This window comes from Lepisma saccharinum, chromosome 17 (genome assembly GCF_977018435.1).
Source record: "Lepisma saccharinum chromosome 17, izLepSacc3.1, whole genome shotgun sequence".
NCBI classification, from domain to species: Eukaryota; Metazoa; Arthropoda; class Insecta; order Zygentoma; family Lepismatidae; genus Lepisma; species Lepisma saccharinum.
The window spans coordinates 32563916-32578865 of NC_139245.1; the positions used below are offsets into that span (position 1 = coordinate 32563916).

Consider the following 14950-nt stretch of genomic DNA (forward strand, 5'->3'; position numbering starts at 1 on the left):
AAGTAATTATTTTATTATACAAAATATTATATTTTTGCAACAGGGACTATTCGAAATAGTCATCCTTAGAATTCTATAAAATATGAAATATGTATTTGTCTATTTATTGTAATTATGTCCATAAATACTCAGCTGCCTAGTGTTACATACATGTCACAGGCTGTAATCAAATATTATTTTAGTAGTAATTAACAATATTTCATTATGGGAAAAATAATTCAGGAGATTAGGGTTAATGCAAGTAAACAAATTTGAAGATAGGTCCAATTACACGTTTCAATTTCAATCATTTTATGTTGCTTCTCTAACGATACATCCAGGGGGTACTCAGGATTTGAACCTGGGACCTCTGTCTTTGTATATGCTGACACCTCCACCATGGCGACTGGAGAGGGAGGGAGGGAGGGAGGGAGAGGGGGAGAGAGATAGAGAGAGAGAGAGAGAGAGAGAGAAAGAGAGAGTGAGTGAGTGTGTGTGTGAGAGAGTGATTGTGATTGTGTGTGTGAGAGAGTGATTGTGATTGTGTGTGTGGAGGGGGGGGGGTAATGTTTGCAAATGGACAGCTCTTCCTCCACAATATTACTTACTCACCTGATGTGGAATGTTTCTCATTAAAATCATCTGCTTTCACAAGTCCCATAAGAGGTATAAAAGATGCATGCTTTTTCTTAGTCTCAAAGAGCTGCTGCTTTCTGTACACTCCAGAACCTGATCCAACAGGGTTATCCTAGAAAAGAATTACAAAATAAGATTCTCTATTCTTTTCTCAACAAAGAGAATGAACTGCTGGAATATAGGATTCAAACCCATGGCCCTGGTCTTTACAACATCAATAACCGCCAGAAAAGATTAAATACCCTTCAGGCATAATGATTTAACCAAAAAATAGTTTATTGGGATATGAAAAACAAAACTGGCTTTGTTTGTACCTTCTGTATCTAACATCATATTTTTCTAAATATTAAGAACAACGAATTACTTCATTCAGTACATGGCAAAATACCATTTCAAGGTTTTTTCTTAGGAAAAGTCAAAGCTACCATTTGATTAGCCGTAAGTTGAAGTTGATTTCCCATAAGGAATACATGGGATTCTGTAAATACTTATTGATCATATTTTTCAAACATTGTGTCTAGCTTAATGATCACCTTAAAGAACCGCTTCCACTTGGAACACGGACAAAAAATCATACTCTCTCGTACAGTCACTTTTTTAGTAACAGTGCCCATTCTGACGATATTGAAATAAATGGACACAACTGGTGCGAAATTGTCACTCTTCCCCTTAACACATTTAACAAAATTTACATGAACATCTATATTATTCAGGGGAGAAGTTCTGTGCATACAGTTAGTTCTGTGTATACAATTTACACATAAAAACACACTGTGTGATAATGAGTGGCTCTTTTATCTGTATTTGCCCTACATAGAGTTAACAGACATCATCTTCTTGCCAGATGTGTCCTACATTTTATCCTTATCCATAAATGTCCTACATCTTTAGTGTCACAGAAATTGAATAAAGAAAATACCTGTTTCAGTTGAACAAAGATAAATCATGCGAGTTGCAAGTTCACGGACTGCACTCCCAAACTCAAAGTGAAATTTGATTCCGACATTGCAGAAGCGCAATGTTTTGGGGCCACATTCTGTTGATGTCACTGTTCAATGCCCGAGTTGAATTTCTTGCTTTGGGGTTTATACTAATGGAAATACAAAGTGGCACAAAAGTCACCTGATTTTCTTAGCCTACAGCTTGGGTTTTAAATTAACCGAAGTAGGTTCTTTTGTGTTAAACTTTTATTGATACTTGTAAGTTTTATGTCCTCAATTTTTACCTCAATTTTTAAAGATAACATCCAATAAATGACCAATATTCGAAATGATGCAAATTTGGGCTCTTTTTATTGCTTTGGTGGTGTTGGAAAGAATCTGCAGGGAAATGTTTTCAATTTCATGCTGAATGTTGTCCTTTAGTTGCTGTAACGTCTGTTTCACGGGCTGTATGTGGGGTATACGTATTCATTTTCACACACAATAAATTTCGTGAGTATCTTCTATTTAACTGACAAAACACTACTGATATAAACAACAAGATGTCAAAGTAAAGGTCAGTTCAAATAGGATGATGACTTTTGCGCCACCTGTTACAAGGCATTTCCCATTCCTATTCAATATATTGATTGTAAAGCAGTAGACATATAGAACAAAGTTATTGAACTAAAAACCACTGCAAATTAACTTTTCGAACAATTTTAAGTTATGTTAAGGACATTACGTGTCATAATGCAAATGTTCAGAGAGTATTTTCATTGATATATGCACAATGGAGTGAAGAAAGAAATTAGTCTATAAACAGTTTGTTACTGGTGCAGTATAATTTCAGTGTGTTTCAGTTTTCCGAGTTCATAAGTTTATTTTGACTAAACCTGAAATTTTGAGAAAAACTGGCTCCTCTGAAAAGTAGTTCAACTGAAAATACGTGTAGTTTGTGAATTTTGTATTTAAGAACTCATGAAAACATATTTCTTATATAAAACTGGAAATGTGTCAATTTTAAATTATTTGCTAATTTGTAATTCACATGTTCCAGTAATGTGCATTGCTCGCAGATAATTTTTGTCCTACATTTTGACTTAAATTCCTACATTTAGGACAGCATGTCCTACTTTTCCCTTGTAGTGATCTGGTAAGCCTAACGCTACAGTGAAGCAAACATTTTCCATTTATTCATAATAAATACATATCTGTAACTGCAAATTATGATAAAGAACCTAATACTTACAAATTCTACCCCTGCTATCCAGTCATCGTGGGCTTGTCCTGGTAAATGTCCCAGCCATCGAACAATGCCAAATTCCGGGCCCGTGTCACTAATCCATACTACTCGATCACCTACTTTCAATGGTGGCTTAGTAAGAGTTTTCTTATAGCTTTCTGATGCTTGCTCTGCCGATTCATTGTTTTGGCTCCCATCTGAAATATACAAAATCAAACACGTTATGTTGAAGCCATTGGAAAAGTACAGTAACTCATATTAAAAAAAAACTGTGCACCCCCCCCCTTTCTTTTCTTCCATCATTTATTACTTTTTCCTCAAAGAGGAGGGGGACACTGTTGAGAAACAAAATAATTAATACTCTGGCATTTCTACACCCAGAGGTTCACTACCACCAGTAACACATGTTTTCCATCTTTCCTGATCCTGTACCATCTCATTCACGCTTGTACAGCGTACAGAATCAATGGACCATTCTATGTTGAAAATTCAACCATTCTAGACTGAAAACCCCATATTTCCAACAACCTTCTCCTGTTACCATTACTCACCATCTGCATTAATAACGGATACTTTTGAATCACCCTGTATATTCAAAGGTTTCATAACAGAGGACAAGCTAAGTAGTACTTTTGAACAGAACCAGATACTGCACATGCACAAAATGGCTCTGGGGCTCACCCAGACTATAATTAATGGACACTAGGGGCAAAAAGGAGGGGGCAAATGTGGCAGAAGCATGGTGTTGATAACATCATCATAACAGCAGTGGCGCAACCACAGGGGGGGCATTGATCTTGGTCGGAAATGAGTTCTAGGGGGGCAAACATTGACCACCAAGTGTACCTCCAGGGGGGCAATTACCGCCCAGAACTTCAAATATTATGCAAATAAAAATACCTTTCATCAAATTTTCTTGCTCGCTTCTCTCACAATGCCTTATTTTCTTAGTCTTAACAAGTTCAGAACCGTAGCTAGGGGACGGCGTGAGACGGCCCTGGGCACCGAACGATCTAAATGATAAAGTTCTAAAATTGATTGATTGATTTGTGCTATTTTTAAGTCCACCTTATGCACAAAAAGGCTAATTGAAACTGGGCCTATAGCTTAAAGTGGGTTCCGAACCCAGGACCCCTTGATCACAAGACGACAATGTTACCACTACACCATCGGGGAGGCACAAAAGTTGTAAATGATATAATGCCATGAAAATATTTGCACCCTATTCAATTAATATTGATTTCAGCCTGTAAAAAAATTGGATTCAAAAATTTTCTTGCTCGCTACGTTCGCAATTTCTGTTTGTTCGCTGTAATGCATTGTAAATCACCAGCCAGAGAAATAAGACTTGTCCTAATTGATTTTGTTTTAAATACATGAATAATTGTTTTAAGGAAAGGGAGCGTGCACATTTGAGAGACAATTTATGTAATTTTTGATGTTGGTTATTGTGAGATGGGTGAATTGGTTGTGTAATGTATTTAAATAATATATACTGTATATAATATTTATTAAAGAAACTTTGAATACGTACACAATTTAGTGTCCACATCACTCCACATTGCATATATGTGAAACATATATCATCCATGGAAGTTATGTTAATGTAAAAAATAATTATATTTGGAATTAATTTATCAAGCATTTTCTGTCTTTCAAAAATAGTTTATGTGCTTGTTTTCCATTATTAATGTGAAATTGAACGTGTTAAAAAAATAACTCAAATCATTTGTTTGAACAAAAATGCTTTAGCACAAACTTCTACCCCCTTTTTGCATAATTTACGATGATAATAACATCTTTGATAATGCCACTACTACTAATAATAATAATGTTGGTCCTGGGTTCGAATCCCGCCTTGGGCATGAATGTTTGTGGGTATCAATTTATCATTTTCATTGTGCGATCACTCATCCCTATCTTCGCAAATTAGCCAAAAGTGCCACAAGAAGCAAACTAAAATAAAGCAAATCAATAATAACAATAATAATAATAATAATGTTATAATAACACTATTTGTAACATTATTATTATTGACATTATTATTAAAATTATTATTATTGGTACGTTTATCCTGGTACTTCCCCAACCCCCAGACAAATATTTGTGGTTGCGCCTCTGCATAACAGAATGTGTGTGGCCCCTATCTTCGCATCCCTATGTGCATTCATATCGAGCACAAGGGATAACCTTACCTTTTACCTTTATGGTAATTATTGATCAAGTATTATCTGGTGTGAGTGAGGTCTAATGCGAACCTTCTCTTTCTCCCCCCTCCCCCACAGACCCATGTGTTTGTATATTGTAACATTAGGTGCAATGCATATTGTATTGGATTGATTGGATTGATTTGGTGTTTTAAGTCCACTTTATGCACAGTAAGGCTAATCGGGACTGGACCTACAGTTTAAAGTGGGATCCGAACCACTTGTGCCTCCACCGGGTATCGAACCCGGGACCCCTTGATTACAAGGAGACGACGCTACCACTGCGCCATCGGGGAGGCCCCATATTGTATTGAAGTGGTGTATCCAAGAGGGGTTGATAGGAGCCATAACCCTCCTTTGACCCAGAATAAAAAATAACGTCAAATGCAGAAACAACTAACGGACATAACGCCGTTATGAATTAATTGAGTTCTTGTTTTAAGTCCGATTTATGCACAGACGGCAAATCGGGACTGGACCTACAGTTTCAAGTGAAATCCGAACCACTATGTGCCTCCACCGGGTATCGAACCTGTGACCCCCTCATTACAAGGAGACGACGTTACCACTATGCATCGAGAACGCTTCCTACGAATGAATTGATTTATTTTAATTCGCTTTTCTGTCACTTTTGGCAAATTGCATACATGAGGATGAATAGTGAATTGCATACACGGAAAACACACACAGTGGCGTGTCCAAGTAGGGGGTTGGTAGGGGTCATAAACTGGCCCCCCTTTGGCCCAGTATTCCAAAAAAATTTTTTTTAAAAAAAACAACAACTTCAAAGGCAGGAAAAGATGCCAAAATGAGGACTGACCACTAAACGACCCGAGTATACTACGTGGAAGGAAGGGAGACATTTGGGTTTCTTTACAAAAGGTCACCCCTTATATCCCTTAATGCCCTCACAAAATTCCTGGGCACGCCACTAGACAGCACCCACTCACAAATTATTACCCCAAAATTCAGTTGACTGTAAAACTACCGACCCCACGGTGGCCTTCCCGATGGCGTAGTAATCAAGGGGTTCCGGGTTCGATCGGTGGAGGCACACGACACAGTGGTCCGGATCCCACTTTAAACTGTAGGTCCAGTCTCGATTAGCCTTTCTGTGTATGAAGTGAGCTTAAACAACAAATCAAGTCAAACACACAATATCGAATGTTTCTAAACACAGGAATGACAATTGAAAGAGTAATAAATTCTGTTTTCCCCATACCTTTGATTAAATAAAACTTACAAGAAATTTCCCAGAACGAAAAAGAGAAAAATCATTGAAGCGGATATGGCCGCTTAAATTGCTTGTGCATCGCTACTCACCCAATGCTCAACAGTTCGCTGTTCGCCTCGAAGTGAACACGAAGGGTCGCTAAGTTGCGTGAAATGAGAAAATGAGGGCAAGAAGACAGCTGGGAAAACAAAAAGCCATTCACGCTTTATGACAGCGTTTAACAAGCGTGCATGTGAACTTCTCAAGAAGAAAAATAACATCTCACATTTAGGTTAACAAGAAACCCGCAATGCCGATCTCCGTGGTGGAGTGGTTAGCACAGCGCGATAAGACGCCAGGGGTCTCGGGGTTCGAATTCCGGTGTCCCTTCATCAATTTCATCACTCATCCTCATCGTCGTGATTCGCCAAAAGTGGCATAAAAGCGAAGCTAAGTAACAAATAAAATCAAGGCCAGGATTCACACCCGGAACCTTGGTGTCATAGAGCGCTGTGATAACCACTCCGCCTAGGTGGTCAACAACAGCCCCTTATTGTCAAAAGAATATGCCTGTAAACGGGGTACTGACGGTTATACGCCATTCGATCCAACTATTGAAGAAAAAAAACGGAAGATACATGAAAAAAGATGGCACAACAATATGAACGAGTAAAAATGAAGCACACCCCTTTGAAATTATCAGTGACGGCGCAAATAAAAAAAAAAAACTGGTTGTCAGAAATGGGTGGGAATATCTTCTGGGGGCCTAGAACCATAAATACCACATTGGGGTTTTTAAAAGCATTTATTCATCTAGTTCTCGTTTGCTAGTGGTGGGAGCAATAGGGGGGTCGGGCGTTCGTCCCCTTGTACCCTTAGACGTCGTCATTGCACACCACAGCTCATACTCACGCCCGTTCGACGTTGCTCTAAACTAAAGAGTAAAGACGGCTATCCTGATTCGAAATACCATACAAGAAAAGAAAACAAAGAACACGTACTTTGTCTCGTATCCAAAACCCTTCCTCAAAGAAAGGACGGACGCTAAACAATGGCCTATTTTTGCTCTCTGCTCCCGACTACCACGTGCACGGGAAAACATGTTGGCATGAGCTGTTCCCACGGAACAAGTAGGACACGCTAATTTTCAGTCTGATGGAAAACAGAAGTTAGAGCTGTGGTTACGGCGTGTACCGCAATGCGCATAATGAATAATGACCAGGACCAGAAGTGTGTTTCCTCTCCCATTCTAACTTCGTCCTCGGTTTCCTTATCTTCCTTCTTTTTCATGTTTCTTCCTTTGATCCACTGTTTGCCTTTCTCTTCTCTTTCAATCTCCCTTACACTTTCTTTTTTTCCTTATATTTCTTGCGTGAATCTCTATTTCCTTCTCTTTCCCCTTCTACCCATTTCTTTCTCTCTATCTCTCCTCCACTTGTTCTTCCTTATTCAATATTTATCTTTCTCGCACTCTTTCTTCAATGAGCTACGCGAAACCCGATCTGGAGCTTTTCTCATCTTTATCACCACTAGCCAAAAAACTGAATAAAAGCGACGGTGAATAAATCAAATCAATCTTTCTTACACTTTTCTTAACCTGTTTCCTTCGTCTTTTGTTTACGCAAATCTTCGTTAAAACCCTCCGTTATATGTGTGTTTCAGAGTAACGCGGTTGGTATACGTGTGAGCGTGGCGCTCACATATGAATTTCATGTTTCTTTGCCATCTTTTCGAATATCGTTTTACATTTATCACATTAAAAATAGTTTATAAATATATGGCTACCATATATCACTTACATGTTAAAATTTATCTTATATATTACAATATTACTGATTACCTAATGTGAGAGCGAATTTATCACGGAAAACAACAACTTTTATAATTTTATTTGAAATTTACTTTTGATGTTAACAATTTGCACATTAGTAATAAATTCAATAATTTATTACGTGTTGACGAGAACAAGTAAAGATAGGTTCATCTTCACAAGGAGTTTGATCCGTGCTGCTATCATTTTCGCTTTTCCATAAACTCAACAACATTATCATCTGTACCCTGAGAATCAAACACCCTGTCCAGGTCTTCCCTTTTTGTCTTCACTCGATTCAGCAAGCAATGCTCGGAACTGCCATTGTTCATTCATAACAAAAATCAGGTTTCGAAGTTCATTTAGCCATAAATAATGACAGTAAAACGTGAATTAAGTCAAATAAAATAAATACGGAAGAATCAAAACAGAAAATAGTGCACACAGAAATGAAGTATGGGTGAAAAAAATGGTTACGCGGTTTGTATACGTGTGAGCGCGCCACTCTCAAAACACGGACTGCCATGAAAATGGCATGCCTGCGCAGACAAGAGAACAATGCCACAGTCTATACCTGGCGTCATCTGGTCATAGACATTTCAAAATACAGCTAGATAAGACCAGAAAGTGATATAATTATCTGGGCCTGAAAAACTTACAATTAATCCCAGAGTGAGCGCTGCGCTCACACGTATACCAACGGAGGGTTAATATTATAGGCATATTTGCCAACAATTTTCAAAATACATTACAATTTCATCAGTTACATAAAAAAATTACGAGACATACGGTTTGTTGAAAACACCAAGTGATAGTGAGTTGAGTGAAGAGAGTAGAATGTAACAATGGTGAAATGTTGCAGATTTTTAGGGGTGAGAAGCGGGAGCGTGGCCTTAAACGGCCTATTAAAAATTAACAAACGTTCCAATAAGTAGTTAATTAACATAAACGTAAATGGCGCATAATCAGGTTGGGTTGCAGGGTCTCTTGCACTCGTTCACAATTTGATTTATCCTCGGGTCATAATTCAAAGCTCAAATGCAATATTTAGACGAAAATGCATCAAAAGTCGAGTACGAAGTGCACAGTAATAAGAAAATGGACCTTGTTATACAATCCAGGCCCTAAAATTCCTATAATGAAATGTGGTATCGACCAGGTGGCTTGTGGAAAGGTTTCCAAGTTTTCGAGAGCTACCGTTATTCTTATCTTTAGGGTAGAAGTCTTTCACTTCCTTTCCTTCTCTCTCTCTTTCAGCCCCTTTCTTTTTCCTTCCACCTCTCTCTTTTCCTGAGGGAGAGAAAGCTGTTCCACCCCCTCCCTCCCCTATCTCTCTCGTTCCTTTTTATTTTCTAAGTGAGAGAAAGAAAGAGGAGGGGAAGTGAAAGAAAGAAGATCTCTCTCTCTCGCTCTCAATGAGAGGGGGAAAGAGAGAGAGGAGAAAGAAATTACCCTGAAGATGAGAATGACGTTAGCTCTCGAAAACTTGGAAACCTTTTCACAAACCACCTGGTCGATACCCCGAGAGAATCTCTTCATCATTCGTAGCAAGGAAAAGCTTCAAGACCTACTTCACGATGCAATGTTCTTTTTCAGGATGGGGAGTAAGCTATAGGAATTTCAGCAGTTTCTTCGATGCGTTTGCTCCACACTTGCAAAACAAAGACACACGTTCCAAACAAGAACTTAAAAAAGTGATTCATTCTCCTTACCGGAACTCCCAACTGCGAAGAAGGTACAACTCACAGCACGACGAATTGTTTTCATAACTTTCAAGAACTAAAACTACGCACTAAAAAAGAAAGTGGGCTCGTCCCATCCGAAAACAAGCTCGCACTGCCCTGCGAAATGTCGCGATATGTTTGCTCCTCCTAAGCGAATCGTATCAGTGCGTACGCCAATAAAAATAAATTAAAAGCCGTACTATCTCTCGCAAGGACACTTTTTTCATGCCTGGTTGTTATCTACATCGCCTGTGTCAGGAGACAGGTCTGATTCATCAGTTACACCCAGTCACGGAGGTTTTACGACTCGAAGCACAGGAAACAGGCCCGTATGGTATCGAGTCACTGTTCAGTATCTAGTGAACTTTGTTGGTTGAAGGTTAGTAGAGTTGTTTAAAGGTCCAGGAATGCATGGGGTTCTGTTGGGTTCCGCGAGAGGGCCGGAACTTTTTTTTCTCGCACAATTTAAATTCGGTCCACGGAACTTTGACCCTATTTAAACTGATCCAGAAAAAAGGTCCCTGGACGGTATTTCAATTCATCCGGAAAAAAGGTTCCTGGATAGATTTTTAATTCATCCGGGGAAAACAGTTCCTGGACCGAATGGAAATACTTTACAGATACAGTAGACTCGCGATTATCCGAGCTAATTGGGACCGAGATTACCTCGGATAAGGAAAAACTCGGATAATACGGAGATAATGTGCTAATAGGTCGTAAATGACGAAACAACACTTATAACTGTATAGTAATTATTTATTACTAGTACAATATAAATGAGAAGATTACTTTTTTCAGCTTAGAATGGGCCTACACAGACTTCAACACCACCGTAACAATCGGATACACCGACAATGTAACGAACACGTGCAGCGCGGACCGTGACTTGACTCCATAAACAAACAGGGTGCGTTATGAAGCGCGATGTTTTCCAACCACTCCCTCGGTTAACCCGGAACCTCTGTTAATCGCGAGTCTACTGTATAAGGGTTCTTTACGGTCCAGAACCCATTTACGCTTGCTGATTTTCTCCCTTGGATAGCAATTGAATTTATTTGACATTCCTGGCCCATTAACAACCATGCTCAAAAGTGCCTGGAACTGGTTCTCCTGCCATGTTACGATTCTTTTATAGTGTTGTGTGGGGGAGGGAGGGGGGAACAATATAAACTGAAGAAAAACCGAAAGAAGAGACGATAATGGGGAGAGAAGAGATAAACTGGTGGTAGTTCATCCCATTGATTGATTAGGATGTGTCAACACTGAGGGTATTTGCAAACTTTTCTTATTAGCAAACACAACTAAATCCAATATTTTGTATTTTTTGCATTAATATTTGCCACTTTTGGCTATTCGCGACGATGAGGTGATGATTACAACCGACCAAGGCCGCGCATAACGGTATAGAATGGAAGAAAGCGAGTGGGCGGAGCAAAATAGTGCACTCATTTCCCCTCGCACGCGTTCATTGGTCGAGCTCTCGCGAGTCACTATTTGCTACACTTGTTTTCTTTCGTTTACTCCACAGATTCCCGGGACAGAGTGTAGATCAAATTGATGAAGCGACACAAAGAACGCCCACGCCGGAATTCGAACCTGGAAACTTCGGTGGAGAGATCGAACGTCGAGCATTTAACGCGCTCGGCCCCCGAGGCGGGAACAAATTTAAGTCTGCGAATTAAAGGAACATTTCCTTGTTTTCTTGCTAGAACAAATACAGGGTGAGTCTCAATTATGTTAACACTTGTAGCGATGAGGCATGTAGCGTTTAATAACTGCAAAGAACAGAAAGACTGTTACATGTGTGTTATACACTTGTTACCATGATGTTCACGTGCCATTCTGTCATATATAGTGTACAGGGTGTAGCACTTAAGCTCAAGAACCTCCACAGACAACAACAAATTACTCATTTAAGTGGTAACATAATTATGACTCACCCTGTATTATGGAGATGAACTCCTTATCAGGAATACATTAAAGCACATCAAAGAAATAAAATAAAAAACACATAAGCCCATAGAGAATTATTCTGGCTTTCTAATGGGACCAGAGCATAGTTTATCTGAGAATCGGAGAATGTTGACTTTTGAACGCCTTCTCAGGTCGACGGAAGCGACACGGAGGTTTCGCAGCGAAGTGACTAACATGGGTCCCTTCAGTCTATAAGAAAACATTACCGCACATGCGCGAACAAACCAAAGGAACACGATTCACGCCACTGGGAAAACAGCCCACTCCGAGCGATACGTGCAGCTTGCCATTTCGTTTCAGTTCGAAAGGATTAATTTATTTCTGAAGAATGGTTCCCAAGAGGCAAGCGTCGCTCCGGTTCGAATGACTGCATTCATTACTGAGGGTTCGTTTCCAAGCAACACGTGTCAAAGAGAAGAATGAAAGCTCCCCTAAGCTCTATCCGACACCCGCATTTGTCATTATTTCTGGTTACCTCACATCGCTTTTCTACGTCTCTAGGTTAATCGCATCGATAACGATAAATGGTGAATTGATGAATTAGATGAAGTAAACACGGTAAAACCACAGCAAAACGTATTACGTTTATCTGTGATAAAACACCCATCATTTATCCAGGATTCAACCCAGGAGTCCCGGATTCATATCGCACAACGGGCAACCGAAAAGGAAATTTTATTTGTTACACGGAATTACTGAATATGTGAGTTATGAGGCGATTAAGAAAATATTGTCAGAAGCCACGTGTTTGTGCAGGTGTGAAAAAAAGTGTAAGATAGAACTGAACATATCGGAGATATACGCAAATGAGGATTTCAAACACAATTTTAAGAGATTACTTAAGAATATGAATCAGGATGTCGAAAATATAAGTAAGAAAAACAGACAACAGTTGCTGAAAGAAAATAAGACGATGTGAAGCAAAAAACGAAAGGAACTTTTCAACTGGACAAAATATAGAGAACAAGTAAGTATGTGGATAGAAGTAATGAAGAAGGCATTCAGTGCTCGAATAAAATTATTCACTTTCCGAAAATGAACACGCTACTGTTGAGACGAATAGCATTTCAACTAAGCGAAGCCATGATAATTTTACTACCAGCAAATTTAACGGGCGTGAACTAAAAGAAAATTCGATTCGATAGACTCCATAGCAATCCCTTCCGGGACCTTCAAATACGAACCAGAAGGCGCCACTAATTGATTAATTATGCCGCACGGCCTTGAAGAAATGCCAATTTGATCAGCTACCATTTCATTCTCCACATTCGAAAAGTTTTACTGATAAGATCACGGCAATTTAAATGTCTACATTTGATTTCGCACTATCGTTATTATTGTTATTAACACTTACAAAACCGGCAGCGATTTTCAGTGAATAGTGGAGCTTGGGAACAGAACAGCAGTTTTAAATAGTTTGGCAATAAAGTTTGAAGTACGGTCATTTCCGCAGATTTGTACATTCCCTGTCTTTACTGGGTGGTGGAGATCGTCTAACGAGAAATGTGACACATTTAACATTGTGCTCGCGATCGACTTACGGAGACAGGCATATGTAAATCATAATAAAGACACGACTTATCTTGGTCGAGTTACACTTATGAGAAAAAAACTGTCTTTCAACAGTAGAAACAACAATACTAATTATTAAGAACCTTGGTTTTTCGCAAAGGCCATATCACAGAAAATGTTAAAAGAGGTTTATGAATCTGCAGTGGCATGTTCTAAACACATTTTCATCCATTCGAACCTGCGAAATAACATGGATTTGACAAAAATGCGAATTTTGGCCTTTTTCGCGAATTGCGACATTTTGTGCTTAACGAAAAATACCCCGAATATCCAACTCTTTTGTGTTTTAGACTATAAAAAACGAAACGCATGTATAAAGCGCACGATTTCCAACATTTTATCAACGAGAAAAGAATACTGCATGTTATACATAGAATACATCCTACATGTACATGAAACTACGTGTAAATGGATGATTCCCACGTTTCTTCACGCTCTGCATCACAGAGCAAGGTGGCGGGTTAGGACAGGAGAACGAGTGCGTACCCTTCGTCACGCGGGGGCTGTACCATCGGTATTTGTTACGCTGGAAATAATGGAAAATAACTTCCTCAAAAATCGGTTCCAACGTCTCGAACTGCAATCAAGCGGGGGTTATTATTAGTCGATTTGGTTTATTTCTTGGACATTGTTCAGAAATTTGTGGATCAAATCATAGATTTATGCCAATTATTATTGAGACTACAACTCATAAATCCTTTATTAGTTGATTAATAAAAATTATACAAGAATCTTAGATGACTGAAAAGTCGTAGGCCACATGACCCACAATTTACAACACTTGTTTAAAAGTAAATTTGGCAGGAAAATGTGCTAAACTAACAACGCGAATTTTGGGGAAAGTAACACCGAAAAGTATAAAAAAATTACACCGATTTTGGAAAGAAAAATAACACTGAAAAATCAAGAAATCCCTACCAGTAATGAATGATTCTAAGTTTAATTTATGCTCAGACTGATTAAGATTAGACCTACAGCTTAATGATTTACTTTACTTCGCGTTTTTGCCACTATTGGCTAATTGCGAAGATGAGTATGAATGGTGATAAGATGAAATAGGTGAAGGGACAAACACAATATATGGACAGCACAAACAGAAGCTCCGCAGAAGATTATACCTGCTGCAGCTCCAGGCGCCAGAGCTTCGTTAGTCTGCAAAATACAGGGGTTACTACGTGGAAGTGGGGTTTATATTTGGGCGTCTTCCGAAACCGCTGAACCGTTGGAAATCAAACCCGGCACCTCGAAATCACAAGTTTGTAGAGTTAGTCGCTGATTGTAGAGGGAAAACGGTGCATTTAAAAGCAATATAAAGATCACAGGAAGGCTATATCTGACGTCAATTTTATCATGCTTCTTCATGTAGAACTTTTATTTTTATGGGTGTTGCACAATATTGGACACGCCCCTTCTTTCAGCTTTTTCATCGCCTTTATTTCCTCACCGTATGTTCTCCACGCTCTATCTCAACAAGGATATATTTCTGACACTGCCTACATTCAAGCAACGATCACAATTATGCAGACAGCCTGTATATTGAATGTTATTATGTTTACGAACTGGAAATAATGACCGCAGAATAACAACAAAGCAAAGACGAAAAGCTTTATATCATGTTGATATAAAGATCAATGGTTCAATGTTAACGAAACATCACAAATAAGAAATG

At 38.9% G+C, this 14950-nt stretch overlaps 3 protein-coding genes across 3 annotated transcripts in view; 1 reads left to right on the forward strand and 2 right to left on the reverse strand.

Moving 5' to 3' along the window:
* CYLD (ubiquitin carboxyl-terminal hydrolase CYLD) overlaps positions 1-9865 on the reverse strand; it is a 35662-nt gene extending 25797 nt beyond the window's left edge. Inside the window, exons 1-3 of the mRNA XM_083139281.1 lie at positions 9724-9865; positions 2788-2978; positions 592-727 (exon numbers count right to left, since the gene is read on the reverse strand). Of these exons, the coding sequence (XP_082995407.1) occupies positions 592-727; positions 2788-2978; positions 9724-9778 (382 nt within the window). The 5' untranslated portion in view covers positions 9779-9865. The remainder of the gene's footprint in view (positions 1-591; positions 728-2787; positions 2979-9723) is intronic.
* Positions 1-14950, forward strand: part of JMJD4 (jumonji domain containing 4) — a 308681-nt gene that overhangs the window by 81007 nt on the left and 212724 nt on the right. The gene's annotated exons all lie outside the window — the stretch shown is intronic.
* Wdr59 (WD repeat domain 59) overlaps positions 11414-14950 on the reverse strand; it is a 58920-nt gene continuing 55383 nt past the window's right edge. The window contains exon 13 of the mRNA XM_083138671.1: positions 11414-11440. Coding sequence (XP_082994797.1) covers positions 11414-11440 — 27 coding nt within the window. The remainder of the gene's footprint in view (positions 11441-14950) is intronic.